General features: G+C 44.1%; 1 protein-coding gene across 1 annotated transcript; it reads left to right on the top strand.

The window, feature by feature from the left end:
• The first annotated feature begins 11,434 nt into the window (after positions 1-11,434).
• Positions 11,435-24,619, top strand: VSTM2B (V-set and transmembrane domain containing 2B). Its single transcript, XM_063313064.1, has 3 exons — positions 11,435-11,587; positions 18,874-18,903; positions 24,101-24,619. The coding sequence occupies exons 1-3, from the start codon at positions 11,459-11,461 to the stop codon at positions 24,617-24,619; spliced, it is 678 nt and encodes a 225-aa protein (XP_063169134.1). The 5' UTR covers positions 11,435-11,458.
• Positions 24,620-25,327: the final 708 nt, after the last annotated feature.

The raw sequence follows: 25,327 nt of genomic DNA, 5'->3' as shown, positions 1-25,327 counted from the left end.
ATCTGATTTCATTAAATTAAACTGGAAAATCAATCTGCTTCAATGATTCTAATTGATTTGGAAAGTCATTTGGGTACTGAGTTTGGACTGAATGGCCTTCAGACAGAATCTCTGAAATGAATTTTTGCACAACTCGATTAAACACAGATAACATATCAGTATCCAATTTTCACCAAGTTGCTTCAAAAAGCAACTGATCACTTTGTGAGACCTTTTGCTTCTCTTCTCAGCCATCAAATTCCATTTACTGATTATAAATGCAGAGAAAGGAGATGATGATGATGATGATGATGATGATGATGATGATGATGATGATGATGATGGAAACAGTTTATATCAGAAACAGTGTTGACGTTGAACTTCCTGCATTATTGATCTTTCACAGACTTCTAATGGGAATATAAATATCCCATCACATCACTTTGGGCTTGATTGGAATTGAAATCCCACTGGGAGGTGGGGAAAAGAATGCAATGAAACCTCCCCAGTTCATGTTAAACCACTGACATTTGAAAAAGGACCAGACTGGCAGTTGTCAGTCTATTTTGTTGTGAATTACACTGAAGCAGAAACTCCTCAGTGAAGGTCAATGCACTGGAAGCATTTTTGCAACACCTGACAGCCTGTGGTGGTAATGATTCAGGGAGAGGAAGGGTCTCTTTTGAAATATTGTTTTATATTCCAAGACATGCCATCAGATCAGTGAGATGGTATCTTTGCATCATGCATCCAAGTTCAGTATGAAGACTGATGTATCTAATGAAATTGGAATGGAAGAGATGGGCTTTTCCCCTCTTCTAGAGGCTTCAGTTTTTCTGTTTCTTGGGGTGATTAGAATTGGTTCAGATTATCTTCCTGAGGTTGCTTTCTGTGGGAGGGGAGGGGAGGTAAATGGATGGGGAAGGGGAGGGGAGGGGAGGGGAGGGAAGGGAAGGGAAGGGAAGGACACACCATCAACAATATTTTCTTTATATATCTAAAAGACCAGCTGGTAGAAAAAGGTGAGAACTTGCTTGCCACTTCTCTGGAGTTTTATCCTGAACTTTCCCTATCTCCAATTTTCCAATGTTATGGTTTGACAACAGTCATCCTACAAGACTTCATAACCCGTACTGTACCTTCATCGGCTGCTGCTGCTGTACACTGACTCCCACTTGAGCATGGAGGCACCTCACCTTTTAAAACCAATGAAGCAAAATTGCTGGCCACAAACCCATATCTCAGCATTTTCTCACTTGACAGCCAGGCTCTGATATTTATGAAGAGGCTCTTCACAGGCTATGTTCCCCCCTGCTGCAGTATGCTTGGATGGTTATTTTTGCATAGCAGCTAGTCAATATGTTTCCCTTTGGTGATATAGTAAGTATTAGGAAGCAAATAACTGCAGGCAAGTTTCTATAATAACTTGGGTAATAACAATATTGTCGGCTTAAAAAAAACACTTTGGGCCTGGAGCTTATTGCTTAATCATAACAAAAAGTTGGGGGGGGCAAATAGATTTGCCAAGGTCTGGAGCTCACATCCACATTTCTAATTAAATAGCTGGTAGCAGAAAGAGATGACCTCGGCAAAGACAGGTTACAGAAACAATACTGTTCAGAGGAGCATGCTAAGCCTCACTATACAGGAGTCTTCCAAATTTCACTTTCCAGTTCCTCCCATCAGAATGAAGCTCATTCTGGGTCTGAGTTTTGCAGGGAAGGTGTAAATTACCCCTCTGAATCTCCTGCTTTCTGTATTTGCCTCACATCATCACCGTGAAGGAACGATTCTCCAGTTGTGCCCTTCTCTGAATTAGTAGGCTGCCGAAATAGAGCCACCCAGTTATTATTCTCCAGCTGCCTTAGAATCCCCTTGCTATTCTTGCAAGCCAGCTTTATAGTCTCAGATTGCTAGAGCAATGCTTCTCAACCTTGGCAACTTTAAGATATGTGGACATGCTGGCTAGGGAATTCTGGGAGTTGATCCACATATCTTAAAATTGCCAAGGTTGAGAAACAATGTGTTAGAGAGTTCCTTTCCTCTGCTACATAGACATCCCTCTGCAGTTGCCTGTGGTGGTGCCTGCCTTCTGGAATGAGATCCGTATGGCTCCCACCCTGATAACTTTCCAGAAAGTCTTGAAGACCCAGCTATTTACCCAGGCCTTGAGGTAGGGTACATGCAACTCCTCTATTGGTGCTGTTTTATATTTGTTTTGTTGCTTGGACTGTCATATTGTGATTATTATGTAGTTACTTTTATACTTGTTCTGGTTAAATTATTATTATTATTATTATTATTATTATTATTATTATTATTATTATTATTATTATTATTTTGTTCTTTTTATGTTACTCTGTTGTTGTGAGCTGCCCAGAATTGGTTGGAGTCAGATGGCATTCAAATGGAATGAATGAATGAATATCACCTGCTCTTGAAAGGAAAGACATCTAATGGTTGGGTATCAACACCCCACCCCACCCCAACAGCTGGGCAGAGAAAGGAGACAAGAACTCCACAGACTTCTGTAAGGTTTTACAGCTAGTCTTGGGGTAAGTACAGACTCTTGGAAACTATAAGAGAAATTCCCAACCTTCATTTATTGTGAGTTCGTTAAGATGGAGGCTATTTGATCTGAAACTCTTCTTCCCAGTTATTTTGCCACCCAGGCTGAGCTGCCATTTAGAAGATAAGCTGCCTTTTATCTCTTGATTGTTTAGATCTACTTTCTTTTTCATTATTTTCCCAACCTCCCTTCAATCTCTTACATTGGTCATATGAAAGGGTGCTACTACCGCTGGTAGGGGTTTTTGTGATGCAACTTTCCCCACTTTGCAGCCTCCCTGACTGTCCATGCTTCCTAATCATGAAAGATTTCATGGGAGAAGTTGTTCAGAGAAAATGTGGGAAGCCAAGGAGATTACAGACTGAAAAAGAAATGATTGTACAGCCAAAAGTAACCCCGATGGGCACCCCTGAGCCAACTAAGATAAGTACAAGGATCACACATACCAAATGTTTCTTCTCCTTTGAAAACATACTTGCCAGCTGTTTCATTTGATGTTGAACAAGAATGGTTGGAAAAAATACAGAATATCTTTTTGGCACAGCACTGTTCTAAATACAGTGCAGTATTCCACACACAGTCCTTGACACTTTTGTCAAGCTCCTTTCAGCTGGACTTGAACAAGGAAATGGGAATTACACAGATTTTTAAAGCATACGTTAGGCATAAAGTACATAATCTTGGAAACCAATAGAATTTCCAGCCCTCGTTTATTAGTGAATTCATTAAGGCATTCAATTATTTGAATCTCATCTTTCCAGACTGGACTGAATACTTTTAGAAAGTAAAGCACTAAGAAACCCCTCTCTTACCTCTTGATTGTTTAACATTTCCCAGCCTCCCCTAAATCTCCCACAAACTTAGATGCTTCTGAAAGCACCCGAGCCTTCGGAACAGTTTCCTCCACTATTTTATCTTGTGCAGCTCAATGCTACCTCTTTCATAGCTTTTCTGCTGGCAGTCAGGGATCTTGAGCATTGCTCTAACCATTGCCCCAAGGTCATTCTGGCTCTGCTTTAGGACAAAGACCTTGCTGATGTCCAGACAACTTAACAGAGTACATATAGATGTACGTTGTATGATTGCCCACTGAAGGTTGTAGTCAAAATCACTGAATCTGGAATAATGTGAAGGCTATCCTCCTGAAGCCACATCTGAGATGGTCCATTCACACAAGTAAAGTAACTCCTGATACTGTAATGAGCACAGAATGACTACAGAGCAAAGAATGATTACTTAGCTGTAGTACCTAATCACGGCCCAAGTCATTCTTCTGCTAGAAGCCATGTTGTACTTGCAATCCTTAAAACATATTCCAAGCATTGTACGGGAGCAGGAGGTGGTTATCTTTCTCTCACCCTTGTCAAACAGCTTAACATCACAAGGGTCAGAGTGTTACCAGCTAAACAACTGGCTGATGTGACACAGCCACACAACCCTGGGCTTGGGGAAGGGAAACAAGGATGCATGGGCACAGAGGCACGGGGTCTGTCCTGGTTCACCATGTGTCCATTTGTCATTTGAGCTCCCTCAAATGACAGCTATCAACTTGGAGGTGAAAACACTTGTTTTTCTTTCCCTTCCCCAAAGGTGCAGGGTTTAAGGAAGCAGGACGCACAAGCTGTTACAGCTACAAAATATTATCCAAAACAGGAAGGAAGGAAATCCCTCACGGGGAAAATCTGCAACATGAAACATGATTTGTCTGTCCCTCAACCACCCATCTATAAAGGCCTCCTGTCTCCATTTCTGCACCTTGAAGATGCATAGTTGCTGAAACATAACTAACACCCAATAAAAGGCAGCAGGAGGGGACTGTACATGATTAAAAGCAAGGTTTTCAGTTCCCCATCATCAGCATCTCATGTTTTAATTTATCTGCCCCTGAGCCAGTGAAATACAGCTTGTGCACAAAGATGTGCTTAGGGTACTGCAGTGTAGATACTGGACATGACATGATGGGTCATAGGGGAACCACTGGAGGAAAAGCTACCAGGAATGTATTTCCTCCATGTGAAGCAGCCATCCATTCTGAGAGTTAATGAAAACTCCCACTCAGGTCCAGCCTTGCATCAGCAGGGCCATTTCTTTTCAGATTCCCAAACAGCCAGGGGCAGTTCTACTTTTTGCTGCTGGCTCAGCTCCAGCAGTGATCCATTACTTGTAAGCAGTGGAAGACAGGAACAGCACATTCACATGAGAGACTGGCTTCTTTCTGAGAACTGGAAAAAGGAGGAGGAGGAGGAGGAGGAGGAGGAGGAGGAGGAGGAGGAGGCCCACCCTCCAGAAAGTACACTTTCTTAATTATTTCCAACCCAACAGAATGTTGGAAAGAAATTAAATAAAGGGGCTTAGGGGTCCATCTGGATGAATAACTCTCTGAACACTGAATGGAACAAGATTACATTTGGTGTGGGAAGAGCAGCCAACTAAAGAAAGTTCAACAATGGGCCAGATCCATCTGGGGGCTACAGAGAAAAAAAATCCCCCAATGCATCCCCATGAGGGGGGCAGCTGGACAGTGGCTCAAAATGCTACCACATGCTACAGGGTAAGCCCCTTTCTCTCCTGGTCACATTACCAGAGTAGAGCTATTATAGCTATTATTAAGGGATTGAAAAGAATTCCAGAAGCAATGTTCAGCATGCTTTAACTATCTCCTTCCTTCCTTCCTTTCAGACATGAGACCATGTGAGCTGCTCGACCCCAGCATTCATGGCTCTTGTACACACCCTTCACCAACAAAAATAGAATTTTCCAAGCACTTGAACATGGAGGACTAAATCTTTGGGACAGATGGTCATGCAAAATCTTGGGTCACCATGCAATATTTCTGTTAAATAGAAAGGAATGAAAAGTTTGTGCTGGGATAACGCAGGCTGTGCCTAAGGCCAGCTTTCATTAGATAGCCAGCCTGAGAGCTGGACGGTAGTACTTAGCCTATTGGAGAAATCTCATAATAATACACATATAGAATGCGTATAGTACACATCCTAATCATAGGAAAGTAGCATGTGAGAGAAAAAGGCAAGGCCTCACCATAAAGTCAGGCTGATAATCAGTTACTGGAAACCCCCCAGGTTCCCCTGAAACGGTTGGAAAGATACTTCTTTAAAGGGGGTCAGAATGAACCAGGTAGCTCTGTTGATTCTAAGTGAAGGTCATGGGGAGAGTTACTGAAATTTTGCAGCATAATAGTCTTCCACCCTTGCCATCTGAAGCTGCATGATCCCTGAAGAGTTACATGTTCCCCAAGTGGGATTAATCCAAGTCAGGTTGCCGCAGTCTCTTCTTCTATCTACGAAAGCTAACTCATCCACCGTTGATTCTGTCTTCAGCACTAGGGATGGGCGAGCATCCTACATCACAACTGAAAGCATAGCTGCATGACAGATGTAGGTCTTTCCTTTCTCCAATCCTTTTCTTCCTGAGCTATGACAAGGTTGTTCTAACAGTCAGGCCACCTCTGGACCCAGAAACTTGGAAGTGGCTTCAGTAAAAGACACTCAGCCATTGTAAGGCAGTAATGGTGCTGATCTCACTGATAGTTGCAAAACTCAGAAACAGCTGGACCACCTTCCTTTCAAGAATAGAAGGTAGGAGTTCTCCGCCCGACTGCCACTGTCCCCAAAATTTCTCCCCCAGCTGGTAAGCTGTAGGTAACAGCCCTGCCATGATATATAGGAAGTGACTGCACCCGTTTTAAAAACTGCACCTCACCACAAATTAGTATTGCTAATCGTAGAACATTTTTAAAAGGTGGCAGATTCTCAGCCTCAGCCACCTCAACCATAAGCATGGATGAAGAATAATGGGCAGGCAGAAGAGCCCACCAATTAGTCCTAGTTGCACCAAAATCAGCCACTTTACTAGAAGTTTTTTCTCCATGGAAACAGGCATCTGCTCTTCTTCTGTATTCTTTGGGTGCTTAAGCTTTCTTTTGTGGCTTTTTTTTAGCTTCCTTTATTGCTGGAAGTGGCAGATAGTACCCCTCATGCTGCTATTTTCTGTGACCCGGTTTTTGTAGCCTCTCTAGCTGTCTACACTTCCAGATCTGAAAAAGTCTCCCAGGGAGAATTCCCTCCAGATCTGTGCCTTGGGATTTAATTAATGCATAGGAAGCCAGAGAGCCTGCAGACCACTGGAGAGATGATGGTACAATGGGGGAAAAAAAAGCCATTCACACACAGTCTTTGGCCTCTCACAACTAAATACCTTCAAGTACACTATTTTCCACCCATTTCTCTTTGCCTTTCCAAGAAGTTTGAAAAGCAATAGCTGCTTCCTCAGGTGGAATAAGAGCTGCTAGAAGGAAACTGCACTGTGGCACCAATGAATTCACATAGCAGTCTGACTGCCCTCAGAGCCTCCAGAGATAAACATTGTGGCTGGTTCCAGCCTTAAGAAGGACCAAGACAACATCAGCAACTAAATGAGAGCCCGTTTGGTCTAGTGGTTAAGGTTCTGGGCTAGAAACCAGGAGTCTGTGAGTTCTAGCCCCACCTTAGGCATGAAAGCCGGCTGGGTGACCTTGGCCAGTCGCTCTCTCTCTGTCTAACTTGTAGACTAGCCTCATCATGGTGCACATCATGGCAACATGACTTGTCACAGCTAAATAGTCCACACATCTGGCTGCTGGACCTCACAAGGATTTTCTAGCAAGAAAAAGCAGCATGAACATCAAACTGCTATGCCATACGATTAAAACAACAACAACAAAGCAACTAAATCTGGATCCTTGTGGGTGGAGGAATTCAAGGTGCTGGCATGTCCATTAGAGTCAGTGTGGTTGGACCACAGTTATATTCTGAAGGAAGGGCATTTTGGAGTTTCCCTCCAGTCCAAACTAGAGCCTGTTTTCTCCCTAATTCATCATCCTATCTTTCTGCGTTGCCAAATTTTATTTTCCTACTATTTGGTGTTGGGGAGCTGTACATCTAAAGGAGTATCTTCAATGCAGTTTTAAAAGGCCCTCACCCAAATCCAGAAACTATATGACCAACCCAACTTGTAACAGTGACCTATTCCTCGCTCCCCTCATCCTCCCAAACCAACAAATGTGGGGCTTATTTGAAAAAGAGATGCCCAGCTATGCCTGATGGACTCACCTCCAGGACCTACGGTTTTCCAGGATGCAGATAGAGTTTAAATTCCATTCCATGTATGGAGTGAATTTGTGCAACACTCTTGAATTAGCAAGTGGGTTCCTCGGGTTTCTGGATTCATACAACTTCAATTGTTTGAATTGAATTTGTCTGAATGGTTCAACTCAAATGTTTAAAATGTTAAAGAAACTCAATATGCTGGCTTGCACCACAGACACAGACACAAGAACTGCAAACCAAGGTCAAGCCTGGCATATTGTGGGACTGTGTCTGGAAGGGGTTTAACTGGCCTCTTTCAATATGTTGTCAAAGGAGATTTTTTCTTCCAAATCCCAAATCCACAGTATTGAGATCTCTTTCTTAGGAGCAACCAAGCCAGCAAAACAAGAGAGGTTGTGAGTTTTTGAGACATTTTGGCTTGTCCTGAAACAGCTATTGCCTTTCTATCTATCTATCTATCTATCTATCTATCTATCTATCTATCTATCTATCTATCTGTCTTTTCTTGTTTCTTTTGTTATAATTCCACCCCCCCCCCAGCAATTCAAGATGAGGGTGAATGTCTCGTTCCCGCCTCTCCAAATTCCCTTTATGGAGGATGGGAAAGCGGAGACGCAAACACCCCTCTTCGCTCCCCCGCCCCAGCCGCAGCCCCTCAACCCAAGCCGGAAATCGATCTTGAACTGAATCAACTAGTCTTTCTCCAGTTCGCTCCCCGCTCCGCCCCCCCCCCCCGCGTCACTCACCACCGCCGCGTCTTCAAGGCCTCCAGTCCGAGCTCTTGCATCACTTCTTCTGCCTTTCCAATGCAGACTTCGAGGTAGGGGAAGGCGGGGAGGGGGAGAACTCCCCCCTTTCTCTCTGTCTCCCCCCACCCCAGCTTTAATGCTCCATCGGCTCCTCTAGAGAAACACCTCTCCCCGGTTTGAACCCAAGAGATTCTTGGGGTCAGTTTTTGGTATTGGGGAGTGGGGAAGGCTTCTGATTGATTGACCTCCCTGACCACTTAAATCTCCTTCCTTCTCCCCCCGCGCCCACCCCCCGGTTCATTTTCCTCTCCTTTTAAAATCCCCTCTTGGGTCTCTCCGGGTCATCGCTGGCTTGAAAAAGCAGGTAAGAGAAAGGGAAAGTGACGGTCAGTGTTGCTGGGGGACGCGGGGGGGAGGGGGAGTTGGGTTGTGGGTTCCCATTCCGCGAGGCAGCCACGATACCAGAGCGTTTGGAAGGCGGGGGGTCCACGCGTCGGAGGATCCCTGGAATATAAAAGGGGGCGGGATTTGAGAGAAGGTCTTAGCTTGAGGATACCCCCCCTTTTTTTTTTCTGAAACTTGAAGCACAGTTGCGCTTTGCGGGAAAAGGAGGGGAGCCACCCAAAGACCACCCCGCTAGGATGTTCTCAACGATAGCTTCGGAAGGCTGTTGCCTTGCAAACAGAAAGGGGCCTTCTCTGCAGCCGACACTCCACCCCGCCCTCCCCCAGCGCCTTGGTCCCCAGTTGGGGCAAGACTGCGGGAGATGAACGTGGGAAACCGCACTTTTGGGACACTGGTTTCTCGCGGGAGGCGCTTCCCCACGGGCTGTCCCCTCCTGGTTCCCCCCCGCCCGTTCCCTCCGGCTTCCTCTAAACCATTCCGAGCAGACGAGCGAGCAGACAAGCGAACGTCTCCAAGGCGGACAATCTGGGTCTGCCTCCCCCCACCCCCCAGCTTGGATGGCGCGATGAGATGTCGGGGTGTGGGGGGGGGGGCGTGTCGCTTTAAAATGCAACCCTTTGATTTCAGGGAAACACAATTTAATTTTTCTCCCTCCCTCCCTCCTCCCTCCGTCCTAACCCCACCCCCGCCGTCTCCTTTTCGGAACTGGCCTCGCCAATGCCTTGCTCTGGAACGTCAGATGGCGAAGTTCCTCGCATAGGTTGAGCGGTGTGTGCATTTGAGAGTCGAAGAGAGGGGGTTAAAAAAAGAAAGAGAAATCCAGCCCTTTGGTTCCTGCGTTTAATTCGGACCCTACATCGCTAAGAAGGGGGGGGGAGAGATTTCCGAACTGACTGTGGCAGAAGGAAAGCAGACAAAAGCGGAAGAGAAGGAGGAATATGCATATATCACGTATCTCCTTTGGAAAATAACCCCTTAAGAGAGAAAAGACAAATCTCTGGTTTCCTTAGGTCTCCCTTGAAGATACAAACCCAGATGGGTCTGGGCAGGAGATTCTGGCTTTGTTCCTTCTCTCTGGACTCCAGAAAATCCCCTCCAGCTCAAGGAAGTTGAAAGGAAGGCTTGCCACAAACCTCTTTAAGGAAGGGGAGACCGAAAAGAACCCTACCAGATTTACAGTTCTCTTCTCAGGATCCGGGCTTCCAGACCTCATGACCAATGGATTTCCTTGGGACCACCTGGATGTGGATTTAATAGGGCTTCCAGAAGCAAAGGAAGGGGGGGAACAGCAGATTGTTGAGTTTGCTGGACTTGGAGTGTTCTTATTTTTTTTTTTTTTAGAAGTGGTCCCCTGTTTTGTTTTCAAATGATTATTATTTAACCTAATCCTGGACCAGTTGCCAACTCTCTGTCTAGATCTACTGTTTGCCATGGGATTGAAAATTTCTTAGCCTGGTTGTGGCGAGACTGTTGCTCTGATTTTCTCTCTGTTGACTTGCACCTGAAAGGCTACATTTATGAGATGGAAAATCGAGGGCTGTTCAGTGCCCTGTGTTACTTGATGCTTAATGCTCCCTTGCTGCTCATAGCACAGGGTAAGTCACAAACTTCTAACCTTTTTGTCTCAGTTTAGCAAAATAAGGCAGCCAGTTGAACATTGATAGCAAGGGAAGGAGGGGTTGGTGTGTGAGAGCCTATCCTACTATAGGTTGCAACAGTTTTTTTTTTAAAATCAGTGCAATGTTTATTAACACATCTGTTTTCTGAAAGCCAAATACTAAGCTAAATTGCTATGCACCATTTTTAGATAGAGGATCAGATAGAGAGATAGAGAAATAAAGAACTGATTCACTGTTAGGGACATCTGTGGGTTGGAATGAGCCCACACGACTGCAAATGTACGGTTCTGAGAATGATGCTGAAGCAAAAGGGTGCATGCAGAGAAGCACAGCCAAAGCTGCAGGAGTGGGGGACAGCTGCACTCTGCTGCAGAGTGTAAGGATTCAAAGCTAAAAGGAGACATGGAAAATGGTGGGGGACAAGGACCACATCCCCAAAGCCGCAGCTGCTGAAATGGGCAACGCGTGGGTGCCTGGAGAGCAGAGAAAATGTGTATCTGAATGGAGGAAGGGAGACGTTTCTGCAAACTTTTATGCTCTCCTTAGCCACTTGTCTGACATGGATTGGTGCCGAGACTGCAGTGATCAGGAGGGAGGTGTACCTGGTATGGGGGGGGGGGGATTCCAATCCCTCATTCACAAGGAGGGATGACTGGCGAACTTACTTGCTAGCACTCATGGTGATGTGCTCTATTCTGAATCTTAAGAATGACTTCCCTAAGGACTTCTGCCTTTAGAGGGTTTGCCTAGATAGCCTTCAGATTTCCTTTTTTTCCCAGTGTTTGTGATTCTTTATGTCCAGGGAGCCTGTTTGTAGCAGCATCTATAGATCCTCCAAGGATTCAGGGGTGCTGAGAAACTCCTCTGTTGCAATGTTTTGCCTTGCATTTCTGATTTTAGCAAAAGAACTGGGTCCTTCCTTCCTTCCTTCCACTTTGCTACCCTGCAGTTTCCTTATCATTCTTTTTATCTTCAGCTACATTTACCGAAGTTCCTAAAGATGTGACTGTTAGGGAGGGAGATGATATTGAGATGCCTTGTGCTTTCCGGGCCAGTGGATCTGCCTCTTACTCCTTGGAAATCCAATGGTGGTACCTTAAGGAACCAGCACGAGAGCTTGCACACGAATTAGCCATCAGTGGTCCTGGCAGCAGAAGCAAGGTAATTAAAAAAAACCCACCTCCCAATGAAGCATTACATTCTCCCACCATTAATTAACATGATTTGCTACAGTCTGCAAGGTTGGTTGGAACAGAGAAGTAAGGAAGACTCCAAGCAGCAGTTTAGCAGCATATCAGGAGAAAACGGCATTTCCAGGGTTCTTTCTATCCCAAGAGCTGATTCAGACACACAGGTGAGGCACAGAACCTACCCAGAGGGACCATTTACACAGTCATTTATGGGTGTTCAAAACCATTTTGGATCTGTGTCTAGTTCATAAGGGTTTGTTAGTACCTGAATGGTCAAGGGTGATGTGCATACATGGATGAGATATCAAAGTTCAGAAACCGTATCCAGGACATGGGTGTTGCCACACAGACTCTTGTATGCCTTTTGGCTGTATATTCACACATTTCTGTCTATTTTGTATGCTATTGTTCCCAATAACTAGGGAACAATAGACATGCAATGTATTAGGAAACGAATGATTTGCATCCTTGGGTGAACTGTCTTTTCACAGGTTGTCAACCTGAGATTCATGGTTTCAGTTTTCAAAAGAGTTCTAAGAGAAGGTGAGCCATAATCTGACGCCTCGACCTGGATGCTTTGCAGCATCTACAGGAAAGTTTGCCAGTCAGATAAAAATCAGTCCAGGATGCCTTTGCCATTTTCCCTGGTTATCTGAATCCTTTCCAGTGTAGAAGGGAAAGGAAGGAGAGGTAAACTGGCAGAAAAATTGACCTCGCCCCCTGTTTAGACATCTTCTGTACTGACATGGTAAATAGGTAAGCTACTAGAGATTGAATGGGATGACAAAGATGGATCATGCTACTGATAACCAATGACATTTCAGTGCAGTTCTGGTTAGGATGGATGTCCAGCCATCTTGAACACAGACACCACATACAGTGAGATTCAAGCAATCTCAGTGAATGTGATGCCCTCAATTATAATTCAGTGGGACCCACTTAGATCACTACTAAACAGCCCTGTGGGAGAATAGAATTCCATACACCACAATATAAACACTGATTTCCCTCCATACTTTGCTTCAGGATGGGAACATGGATTGCTTGGAACATGATCCCATGCAGGATGCAATGTTCCAAACAGCTGGTATTCCAGAAATTCTCATTATTGCTTCCTCCAGTATCTTTTACCTTCACTGATGTCTTGGGGGGGTTGTACACCTTTACTAAGAAAAGTTTTAGAAAAATGTTTTGGTGACATTATGTTTGGTCCTACTGCCCAGTTATAGACTTCCTTGCCTTTTGTCTGACCCACATGGCTATCTTTGTTTTTTTTATATATTGATAAAACTACTTGGGCAACAAGTCCAGTCACAGTTGAAAACACAACAGGAGTAAGAAAAATACGATTGCAATGAACTAGGGTGGGGTGATAAGGTGGATCAGGAGACCTCCATTTGTCTACAAACTGCCCTTTGAATCATAAAAATATAATGAAGTGGGCAGTCCTTTGATGGTGCTGATCTTCATTCAATCATTGATTTAGTAAAGTTGGAAGGGAGAAAGATACAGTAATCCAAACTGGCCTACAAGTTTTTCTTATTGTAGTGGTTCAAGTGTTGGACTAGGACTGGAGAGATCCAGGTTCAAGTCTACTCTCATCCATGAAAACTCCCTGGGTGACTTGGGTCCAGTTAATATCTCTCAGCCCAACCTAGCCTACATGGTTGTTGCTGCAGGAAAAGGAGGAAGATGTTTATTGTGTTTATTTTGTTCTTTAGTAACAAAATTACTAAATAAAAATTGTTTAATAAATGTCGTGGTGCTTTTCCAAAGGATGTTGTTTTCCCAAGATGGCATACTCTGGACCATGAAATCAGCTGAAGGCGTAAAACAGTATTAAAATTAACAGCACAAAGTTGAGGAGGAAGATAATCAGAAATAAAGAATTTCGTTCAAGGTTTTTTTTTAATTTGTCAAATTTATATGGCCACTCATCTCACAAACAAGTGACTCTGGGCAGCATACAACAAGGCATACAACAAGTTCAGCCAGTCATGATACAAAACTAAGAACAAATTCATATATGGTGTATTATTTCAGTAGAAAGTGTGCAGAACACACATGTATTTAGGGCCTATCTATAAATCAACCAATCAACCAAACAGAGAAGGAGCTGGTTTTATTTCTCGAAGGGGGCATTTCCTAAATAAAGGGCTACCCTTAAAAGATCCTGTCTCCTAATCTTCCAGCCAAACAGAGCATCTATGGGGGATCAAAAAAGTCAAGATGGTGACACAAAAAGGGAGAAGGCCCTCGATCACCAAACTGGCATGGCCATTAACTTTACTATTTTCACACACACACACACACACACACTGGATGCCTCTGCAGCCAAATCTTTCCTCCTTTTTCAGGCCAAGTTAGTAATTTTTTTCTCAAACCATCAGTAGCTTTAAAGGTTAACAGCAGCATTTTTAATTGAGCCCAGATGTGAATAGTCACCATGGCCATAAAAATTGTTGTAATGAAATCCGAATAATAAAATCTGACTAAAAGGCTCTGAGAAGCAGTCAATGTCTTAAAAGATCTATGCTTCTTTTTCAGAGCTTGCACTTCTAATAGTTGTCTATACAAACATCTTTAAAAGTGCATGTCTGTGTATGTAAAATCTTCCACCTGATTCCTAAGAGAGAATCTTTTCAGAAAGAATGTTGTAAGTTATAATCAACTGGATAGAGGCAGATACACAGACAGACTTTATTCTGATCGACCGAATATTGCAGCCCTGGTAACTTTATTACTCTCACTACCAAAAGAAGTAAAATGGATATTTTATTTGTGATGAAACCTATAAAAAGTTGGCTAGTAATTGGTGAGACTTCAGTAAAAGACAGACATAGAGTTGTTTTTTGAGATGACGTTTGGGTGGGGTCTTATACTGTGTGTATTTAACCAGTACCAGTGGTCTGTCTGGTATTTAACAATATCTACCTACCTACCTACCTATCATCTCTTTAACTATCTATCTCTATCTGCAACATTTGTATCAAAGCAGCAATTTGTAAGAAAGCTCTCATTTGCTGGGTGGCTGGTTCTCAAATTCACCCCTAGATGCTTCCCTGTCGTGTGTGAAGCAGATCTTGTCTTCTTTGCAAAGCCAGTAAGCAGGTCCTCTTGAGATCTTAAGACTGCATTGTTGTTAGGCATGCACTTCGTGTCTAAATAAATAAATAAGGTCTAAGGGATTGGTGGATTGCTTGACAGAATAGATTTCAACATACAAATGATTCATGCTGGACGTTGAGGGGAGGTGTTTTTTTCCCCATTCTAAAGTTGGAACCAAGCATGTCCACCCCCTGGAGACATTGCAGGAGATCTCTGCAGAGGGATGATTTATCTCTTCTCTTGACATGTGATAATTAAATGTAGTCAAAGGGAAGCAGGTGAAGTCTTCCAAGCAGCGGTTGGAAGCAAGGCTCTGAGTCTGGGGTGGGTTTTAAGGGTCTGGCTTGCCTTTAATGCATGTGCAGCAGAAACATCAAGATGGATCAAGCAAACTCATCCATCGGCTGAATGAGAACCATGAAAAGATCCATTCGCAAGAGATTGATCTACAGGTAGCCAGACAGGGATGTCTACATGGGGCAGTGGGGGTGGGGTAAAGTAAAGATGGTAGCTCCGAGTGCACAATTGCACCACTATCTTGACATTTTTGAATGCTGCCCCATGGATCCTCCTGTAGCCAGGAGCCTCAATGGAAGGGATTTCAAAAGATCTCTGAACAAAAATATAGAGATCCCTTAGATCACCCAATATTAGAAGATGGGGAGGTTTTGCACCCACCCAAACCCCAAGATGCTTTCCAAGGAAATGGTCACTGTTCACCTATATAGCATGAAGGAAAAAGAAGATTTTCAGAGGTGGAAATGCTTACTCATCTTTGTGACTGATATATAAATTTACCCCCCTCCAGGTGTCTCTCAGAAAATTGCACCCACTTCTCTGTAAAATGAAATGAGAGCTATTGAATATGTTCAGGGGCCTGTGCTTAATTTGCATAGCTCCGCCCTGGAATCTATTCCTTGGTCATAGTAGAATGTGAAGATCTGACCTTGCAAATCAAGTTGCAGCATGGAATTCTTGGTTGAGAATTCCACTCTTCCTCTCCCCATAATCCTGCCACTCTAGACTTTCCACGTCTCCCCTACCAGTCAACAATGATTTACTGCGATGGAGATACACAGCCCTCTTTGGGTTGTTCTTTGGGTGCCCTGCCATCTTTTTTCTTTGACCATCTTCTGCAAACTTGGGGTTCCACCAGCCCTGCTAATTCCTCCCAGTTGTGCATGGCAGTGCTATTTTTGGCTCCTTCAGCAATGGGATTGGCAGCCTGAACATGAGAAACAGAGAGATTGGTCCGTAACGCTGTGGTATCAACATAGCATGTAAAGTTGATACAGGGTGGGTCAGAGTGTTTAAAATCTGAAACCCCATGCAACTCACAGAGTCACTGCCTGAAAGGTGATCCTCTGGAGTCTTCAACCTCCCTTGGGATTCCAGTTCTGCTCAGATTGATTTACAAAGCATACAAGCACCCAGCCAGCAGCTGCTCTTTGAGCAGGGTGGCATGTTAACAGGATAGAATCAGCAAAGGAAATAACTATTCCACATTTCAGAAGCCTTCTTTGGATATATGGAATATATTGAGTCAAGTCAAGCTTACCTGGATCTCTCCAGAGTCAAGTCTGACTGTAGCAGGATCTCCTTTTCTAGTCTTAAAACCAGGGTCCCCAACTCTGATGGAAATCATGGGAGTTATATTTCCAACACATTTGGAAGGCACCAAATTGGAAAAAGTTGTCCTAAATGTTAAGACCTAAAAGCAGTTATTGAATTGAGGTTGTATTGAACTGTGGAGATAGGGAGTACAGCTCATAGTCCACACCTGTGGCCCAGGGCAGAGGTACCTCCTTAAGGCAGCAGCCATGAAGGGGAGAAGGTAGGAAAGCAACATGTTTTCCCCTCTGTTGCAATTCTGGAGTGCTGGAAGGGAGGGTAGATCATATCAAGGTTCTCAGAGCATCTCAAGGGGAGGGAAACATCAATACCCAAACCACGTAAAGCCGCCTTTTTTTTTTTACATGTGTCACATATAAAAAAGAAGTAAGGTGTTGATCTTAGAGTTGCAGCTGCCATCTTGTCTTTTATGACCCTGCTACTGATGAAATTGGACAGGTTAGACATCCTCTCTTTTAAGCCATGGTCCTGCTCCAAATTTCCACACTATTTCAAGCAGAAAGAACACCATGACAGATTTCTTTGATTGGAATATAATGTAATTCTTCTGGAAAAATTACAAGAAACATATAAGCTGTGTATACTTGGATGCTGCTAAGAAGTCTTTCTTTTATTAAGAAACACAGACACCCGCTTGCAGCAGATCAGAGTTGACTTCACTGAGAGCCATGCTCTCATTCTGGATTAATTTTGCTCTCTGCCAATACAGTTGTAGCATAGCCAATTGTGATCAAGGAAAATCTCATGCCAAAGCAGTGGCAACTTTTTTCAGATCAAAATGATCTCTCCAAACATTGGGTCCAACTCTATTAAGTGGTGTAGAATAGCGTAATTGCATGTATTTTTGCATAATGTCTACAGAGTTCAGGCTTTTCTTATTGCAGAACCTAAGTTACATTGGTGCATCTTTTTCTTTTAAAAAAACAGAGACTCACACCATTGTAGATTAAATGTGCCCATGCTTTACAGTTCACATTTCATAGTGGATGGGTTTCTGTACTAACTTATTACTGTTTATCTCTGTGTTTGTTTAATATACTGCCCATCTTCTTAAAAGATCCCAAGGTGGTGTACAAAACTATAAATTTATTGCATCTCTGTACAATAATTTTTAATAATCCAATAAAAGGCTCAAAGGAAAACTCATCTATCAGCTGGCAACTAAAACACTTCAAGCATCAGTTCAAGGTGCCTTTTCATCTTAGGGTAATATTACTCCACAAACTCTATTTAATTATGGCAGCAACTGGCTGAACTTGTCTGAATTCGGAAGCTAAGGGGGGGGGGGTTGCACCTCATTAGGACTTAGTTGGGAGATCATTAGGAAGTACCCAGGCTGATTGGAAAGTCAGAAAACATCCCAAAAGAAAGCTGTGGGACAGTTTTGCAAGAGAGCCACCTGGAAGCATCAGCATCCTCAGGAACTTGTTTCTTTTGTCAGCATGACAAAAACAATGTTGTGACATCAATCACAAGTGTGGTGGGTGAATGACTTTGCAACACATGTAGAAAAGGGACAGGTCTTGCGTTATGATACCACAATGTTGATTCCTTCAGTCTGATCCTCCTTGGCCCCTCTGTGGATACCACTGCCTAGAAGTGTCCATGAAGTCCCCAGGAGCTGAGTTTGACTTTATCTTTTCATGTGACAATGTGAGGGACAATTGCTCTGCCCTCAGGTGGCAATTCCATAGTTGAGGCATCCCCACTGAGAAGGACCTATCTTGATGCACACCCTCTGGGCCAGACTCAAGATGGGACCACAAACAGAGCTTTTGCTGGCATGTTTCAACACAACAGTTGGTTGGCACTGGAGAAAACGGGCATCTGCAACTGTGTGATTGAAGCCTGCCCCTTTTTTACATGTGCCACATGTAAAAAGGGGTGGCCCCTCAATTATGTGCTCACAACAGCCCTCTTGACTTTTTTCACTGCCCCCCTGCATATGCCCCAAGAGGAAACACCCTTTCAAAACCTCTGCAACCATCACTTTGTTTTGTTGTTGATGCTTATGCTGCCTTCACAGCGCTGCATTTTTAAAGCTTATTTTGATGTGTTAGTACAGCATTTTAAAGAGTGTATTTTCAATTGCTTTGACAACAGACCTGCAGGGTGGGAAAGAAAGCTAAATAATGTAACTGAGGCTATAAAGACATTAGCAGGATTGCATGGTAGGATAATTGATTTTCAAAAGCCAATATTTGAATGCTGGTTCTTCCCCAGCTCATGTCATTGCAATTTCACATTCCTGTTGGAATTGTATTTGCTTGCAATACAGTAAATTAAGCAACTTCTAGCTATTCTTGCCCTCAGCTGCTGCTATCTGGTAGCCAAGCCATATCTACATAACAGGCATCACCCAAAGCCAACTGTAGTTTACCCAACCAGTACATTAACCTTGTTACAGCACCACGTAGAGAAGATCTATCCATACCATCTTTGTGGAAAGAAGTGTTGTTCCTGACCTTTAGAAGTCTCTTGTTTCATTTTTCTCCTCCCTTCTTTTTCCTTTTTCAGGCAACCAATAAAGATGCAACTAAGATCAGCGTAAGTATATCTCAAAATGCATGTATGTGGTGTCTGCATGGGGAAGGGCCTATAATACTGCAGGGGCCCTCAGGGTCAGATTTCTATCTCCCTGTAAATAGACAAAGAGGCTCCCAAATGTAGCAGAAATAGTAACATACTTAGAAATGAATGCATTTCTATCAGTTCACTGCATGCTCACTATCAATTAGCAGGGTGGTAAGGCTATTCTTAAATTATCTGATTGCACCACTGGTAGAGCAGAGTCTATTTCTGGCACATAGATAGGTGACAGGTTTGGGAAAGTCCACCTTCCTCCTTGAGTCCTGTTGGTCTTCAGCTAGAAGAGACATCAGTTTGTCTCAGTGTATCTCATCTCCTCAAATCCTTGTTAATCTCAGCCCATGATATGCCCATGATATGCTAATCCAATAGATCAGGAGGCCACGTCCTCCAAGAGATGATCTGTTGGAGGCAGGTGGGAGGTGGAGATAAGCCATTGCTGGGAGGAGCCAGGGGCAAAAGAAGGTATGGATACCTTCATTCTCTCTTCCTCCCCAGCCAGTAGAAAAAAGGTAGATCATTTTGCCATAAGCCTACACTAATGACTTGCAGAGAGCTTTTGAAACTGAGCCAAGGCCCTTATGAATTTAGGCCAAAGGTTTCATGTAGAAGTAGGGCCACCGGCTGCCTACCTCCTGCCCTAAGGAGCAGCTTATTTATACATTCAAAGGAATGAAATACTCCCTCTTTTCTAAGCTTGTTCCACTTCAAGATGCAAATGGGAATTCTACAGGTTTGGATGAAAAATATCCCAACATTATTGGAGAAAAGAAGACTCCAAGGAACACATTTAGGAGAAATGCTTCTGTTGTTCTGCTTTGTTTTTACTAACATCCAATGGCATCCTTTTCAGCAGAGTTTGCTAACATGTCATCTTGTACTTAAAGTCTGAAGTGGATGGTTGGAGAGGTGATAGTACAGATATAGAACACCATAGAGTTAAGGGTTAGCCCGCTCGCAAAGAATGCAAGGATCTATAGTTTGGATAGGATATGCTTAATGGATAATTTTAGCACCTCCATCAAACAATTCTTTTATTCTCTATCCCTCTCTCTCTCTCTCTCTCTCTCTCTCTGCATGACAGCTACAGTAAATAATTGATATAATGCCAACTTCAAATTTGTGGTGTGTGTCATGGTGTGGAAATCTTCCAAACTGATTTCACTTCTAACAAAATGATCAGATACTCATTTTTGCCTGCTGGGTGAGCTAGTATGGGTTTGTCTTTTGGCTGATTGCATCTTTGACTTCAGGGGCTAATCCATCATTCACCCATCTCTGTCAAGTTCATTTAGACTGTATTACAATGGAACTGTGCTTGTTGATTTGTAGCAACTTTCTGTTATATAGCCTCCTCTTTGTTCCTACTCTTAGGTGCAGTTTAGTCATGCTAGCTAAACCCCTCCAGACCCTGCTTGTGAAGTTACAAGCTATTCAAATACAGGGTAATAATAATAACAATAACAATAACAATAATAAGCTCAGGCATGCAATTTTTTTCCATATGAAGACAACACAACAGAAACTATGCAGGGTCAGGTTTAAGTGGAGAGCAGCTAGACATAAACTGAATTTATTTATTTCTTTTTACATTTATATTTCATTAAATTAACCAGGTACAGTTGAACAGGGACTAAGACTTGATGGCTAAAGTGGTCCCTTCTCCCTATGTGATACTATAATTCTGTGATTTCTCCCAAGGTATTTCATAATCTATCTTCCTTTCCTTTCCTTTCCTTTCCTTTCCTTTCCTTTCCTTTCCTTTCCTTTCCTTTCCTTTCCTTTCCTTTCCTTTCCTTTCCTTTCCTTTCCTTCCTTCCTTCCTTCCTTCCTTCCTTCCTTCCTTCCTTCCTTCCTTCCTTCCCATTAAAAATTACAAATTGGTGGCAACTTTTGTATCAGTTTGGGGCCACAGTCAAAGTCCTCAGAGGTCATAGCAATCTTAAGGTCTTGGAGTGTCTGAGTTGATGTTTGACAAGCCTAGAATCTCCTGCTGTCATCCCTAGTGAGCAAAAAGGACTGAGAATTCAAAAAGGTAGAAGTTTTACATATGCATGGCTGCCTTTAAGAACATGGGTCCATCTGGAATTAAATAACAAGAAATTAGTGATAAAGTCTGTTTTAGGCTTATGAACAGTGATTGCCGTCTGAAGACTGAATTTCAGAAGCAGATGTATTGGCCTTCCATGCAAATGAAGCCAAAAAAGGAAAGGGAGAAAAATGAAGTTGAGTAGGTTGCATTCATTTTTGGAAGAGGATTGGGATTCAACCTGGCAACGAAGTTGTGTTCAACATTAGAAGACCCAATCCATATTTCCTTCCTTCCTCCCTCCCTCCCTCCCTCCCTTCTTTCCATTTCTCTCATCTCTCCTTTTCTTTTTTCTTTTCCTCTCCTTTCTTTTTCCCTTTCTGGAGGGGAAAAAGAAGAAATGTTGTGTGGGGTTTGGCTGGCTGAGATTTTTGTGAGCTGTGCGGAGGATTAAATGCAGACACTGTGTTTGTGCTCTGATGAGGAGAAGGGAGCACCAAGTTTAGTCTAGGGAGCAGAAGCACAGAACGAGGGTCCGGATACGATTGGATCCATTTTTTCCTGTAAAAGTGTGAAGCCAGGATCAAGGAAGCTCAGCGCGCTGGGGCTGATATTTTGACAGGTGATATATTTTAAATGCATTGTTGCTGGAAAGGGTAATGACTAGGATTAACGGCTGGCTGTTGACTGTAGTATAGAGATGCATTTAATTAAGGGAAGAAGGAAATGGAATTAGTAGCTGATTTTGGGATGAGGGAACCAGCGCCTAGAAATATTCACCGTGGGCTGCAGAAATAGAAATGGACATAAGCATAGACTAACCATGGTGAGAAATTTCATTTGGGAGAAGGGCAATTCAATTTGGAAGATGAAGAGCACCACCAAAAGGCATCATACGTTAGTTTAAAGGAGAATCAAAGAATGATTTGATTTTTCAAGTCATTGTTCTAGAAACCGCATGTATATCAAAGGACTACCCCATCATGAATATTGCTTGGTTTTGGCCTAGCATGTTCTGCAAACCAGTCTTGGCAATTTTCAAATCTTGATTTGTGGCTTAAGGCAATGTGGGAATCTGATTGTCATCTGTTTCATAAATCACAGTTAAACAAGCCATGGCTTAGCACAATATGTAAACCCAAAATGTAACAAAGAGAAGAAGTAAGGCTCATGCTCCTTGAGAAACGCTATCTTCTCCCTTGGGAGTCCTGATCCAGATTCTTTTACGTGCTAGGACTATTTATAGTCCTGTGAGGGGGAAAAAAGAGCTTTTGCATATGATCAGGGGCATTCTCATAGAATGCATTGGAGTTTCCAACATTTCTGACACTAAAACGGATTCTGAGATTGCAAAGCTATTTGTTATAGCTTTCAATGAAATTCAGGTGAATTCTACAAAACCTTCTCTGATTTATCCATCCAGGAAGGTGGACATAGATCTTCATCCACTGAAAACCAACCTCCTCAAAACCATAATCATTTATTGTTGCCAGGAGGAGGAGGAAGAGGCTTTAAAATTGAGGAGCAGATATTTAATGCAATATGAAGATGGGTTTAAGAACTGAAAAATCTGTAATTACATAGAAAGGATGGTGAAGTTTTCAATCCAATTTCTTGGAGAGACTCATAACATTGAATTGGATCATATGTGCAAAATGCCAGAAAGGCTATTATAGCATGACTTGAGATGCACTACCAGAAGCTACCATATTTTCAAATCATGTGATTACAGGATGTGGATCAGAATATGGATTTTGCAGAGGGGTTTATTATATCACTCCATAAAATGGCTGGGAATTTGGGAATTATAGTGCCAATAAATCTAGAAGGCAAGAAGGTGGAAATAGAAAGAGGCATTGCATTATGAAGGCACTGCACATGGAGAAATCTACCATATTGGCAAGATTAACTTTACTCTTTGCTACCTCTCCTAGCTTTTGAGGCCACACTACTATATGATTAGTAGATCTTTGGCCCATGAAATGGACTTTGAATTGCACAACATGTTGCCTGACTGCTTAATTGTCTTGCCTCATTAAATCTTCCTTAGATTTGACCACACAGAGCAATTCATAACTAAGAGAAAGCTATGGGAACTATATGGGGAAATAAGACCATCTCACCCTCACAACAACAAAAATAGAATATATACTAGGACAGATGTATTGTGGGACTAGCTTCAAAAGAAGGGTGCATTCAGCCTTTGGCTGGGGGGAAAGTCACAGCATGGAAGAGGAGGAGCTAGTGACAACTTGATACAATGTGTCACTCATGGGAGGTTCCATGGCTAAAAGACAGAGTTCTGGCTTTGCACATAGACAGTCTAATGCTCAACGCATGATAGCTTCATAAAGATCTAGTGACCAACGGACGATCATCAATCACATCAATCAGAAGACCGTCAGTGTGGTTCCCTCTAGAATGCTTTGGACTCAAAGTTCCGGAGGCCCCAGTCAATGTCCTTGTCTACTGGATAAAAGCTGCACAGTCCAAAATATCTGGAGGGCACTGGATTGAGAGGGTTGCTAGGGCGTGGGGATCATGGTTAGAACTGTATCATGTAGGCATATGGAGCGAGTGGGCAGAAGCTGCCCTCCCTGCTTTCCTTGTTGCCCTGATGGGAGGGTGATCTTACTGTCCACATCCTGCCAGGCTTCATGAGGCTCCATTCTGCCTCTCCATAAAAAAGGCGTTTGTATCTGCTCTCAGAACAGAAGCAGACTCTACTCTGAAACAGATCCCCTTGAGTTCAAGCAGGGATGGGTCAGAGCATCTTTGAGCATCCAGAATGCCTCCCGCGGCTTCCCCTTGGCTTAAAGACGGAGACCCTCGAGGGGGCGAGAGTCACCGGAGACCTTCCCTCTTATGTCCCGGTTATTTTTTCCTCCCTCCTTCCTAATCTGTCTTTCCCAATCGGCAAGCTCAACAGGTGAGTGGAGGAAAAACCCAAGGCTGAGATAACCCATGACTTTATCTCTGCCCTCCTTGCCGTCTGATCGCGGCAGAGGTGCACGGCGCTTGGTGCCCTCGCATTGCAGCCTCCCCGCCCCACCACCACCATCCCCATCGCCTGCCCCACGGCGGGCCCGCCGCGCCTAAGTAACGTCTTCTTTCTCCCCTTTCCAGACGGTGCGCGTCCAGGGCAATGACATTTCGCATCGGCTGCGGCTGTCAGGGGTCCGGCGACAGGACGAGGGGGTCTACGAGTGCCGGGTGTCGGACTACGGCGACGAAGACACTCAGGAGCATAAAGCCCAGGCGGTGCTGCGCGTCCTGGCGCGCTTCTCGCCTCCCGACGTGCAGGCGGCCGAGGCCGTCTCGCACATCCAGAGCAGCGGCCCGCGGAGAAGCAGCCCGCCCGGGCGAGCCACCGCCGAGCCGGGCCTGGGAGACAAGCGCCTCCTGCCGGCGCAGGGCGAAGCCTCCGCGGCCGCCGCTTCCTCCTCCCTCTCCTCCTCCTCCTCCTCCTCTTCTTCTTCCTCGGCGTCTTCGGCGTCCTCCGCCGCCTCTTCTTCCAGCCCCGCGACTGTGGCGGCGGCGGCGGCGGCAGCGGCAGCAGCCTCGTCAGCCTCGCCTCGCCCGGGCTCAGCAACAGTCCTCCCGCAGCAGCGCGGATCAGGTAGGTGGAGGCGCAGCGACACCTGACGGGCAGCGGCGGAAGCGCAAGGAGCTCTCCGTGGTTCTGAGCGCCGGCTTGACTTGGCTGCCCGCGGGGAGCGACCAGGCGCTCTTGCTCAAGCAGTTCAGTTGGCAGACTCGCTCCTCTGCCGCTCCGTTGGATTTTTGCTTTGGTTCATCTTTTGTGATGTGTAAACCTCCCTTTGGTGGTTCAGCTGAATATTCATATTGTTTTTATTTGGCATGCACTTCTATTGAAGCACAGTGCAAGACGTGGCGGCGTTGCCCACAACAGCCACCCTGTGAAATGGGTTAAGCTGGGAGAGAGCAACTGGCCAAAGTCACCCTGTGGAATCTTTGTACCCTGCCTGGGAAAACCATGAAGTTCAGAGAAGGCTAGTGGCTGGGGAGGGGTTCAATATCAGGCAAGGGAGAGTGGCTCCCTATGGTCCCCCAAAAGCTGCACTGGATGGCTGGGATGGAGGCACTCATTATAAGCAATGACTTCATCCCATAGCCATCCCATTTTGGTGGCTTTGGGTGGTCTAGAATCTGGGTCTTCAACTGTAACCGCTACACACCTTGGCTCTCAATGCATTTTCCATATCTTTGCCCAAAAGCCTCCCATTCAAATAGGAATCCTTTTAAAAGAATTCTCAATGCACTTTTCCTTCCCAGATTGCATTGTAAATGGGAAATGCCTGATGTAGAAAGAAAATATTTAAACTAAAAAGG

This window comes from Candoia aspera, chromosome 11 (genome assembly GCF_035149785.1).
Source record: "Candoia aspera isolate rCanAsp1 chromosome 11, rCanAsp1.hap2, whole genome shotgun sequence".
Taxonomy (NCBI): Eukaryota; Metazoa; Chordata; class Lepidosauria; order Squamata; family Boidae; genus Candoia; species Candoia aspera.
This window is presented reverse-complemented; position numbering and strand designations above follow the sequence as displayed.

Coding starts and splice junctions, on each gene's coding strand:
- VSTM2B (XM_063313064.1), top strand. CDS start 11,459: ATGCCTTGTGCTTTCCGGGCCAGTGGATCTGCCTCTTACTCCTTGGAA. Junction 11,588..18,873: donor GTCCTGGCAGCAGAAGCAAG/GTAATTAAAAAA, acceptor TTCCTTTTTCAG/GCAACCAATAAAGATGCAAC. Junction 18,904..24,100: donor AAGATGCAACTAAGATCAGC/GTAAGTATATCT, acceptor TCCCCTTTCCAG/ACGGTGCGCGTCCAGGGCAA.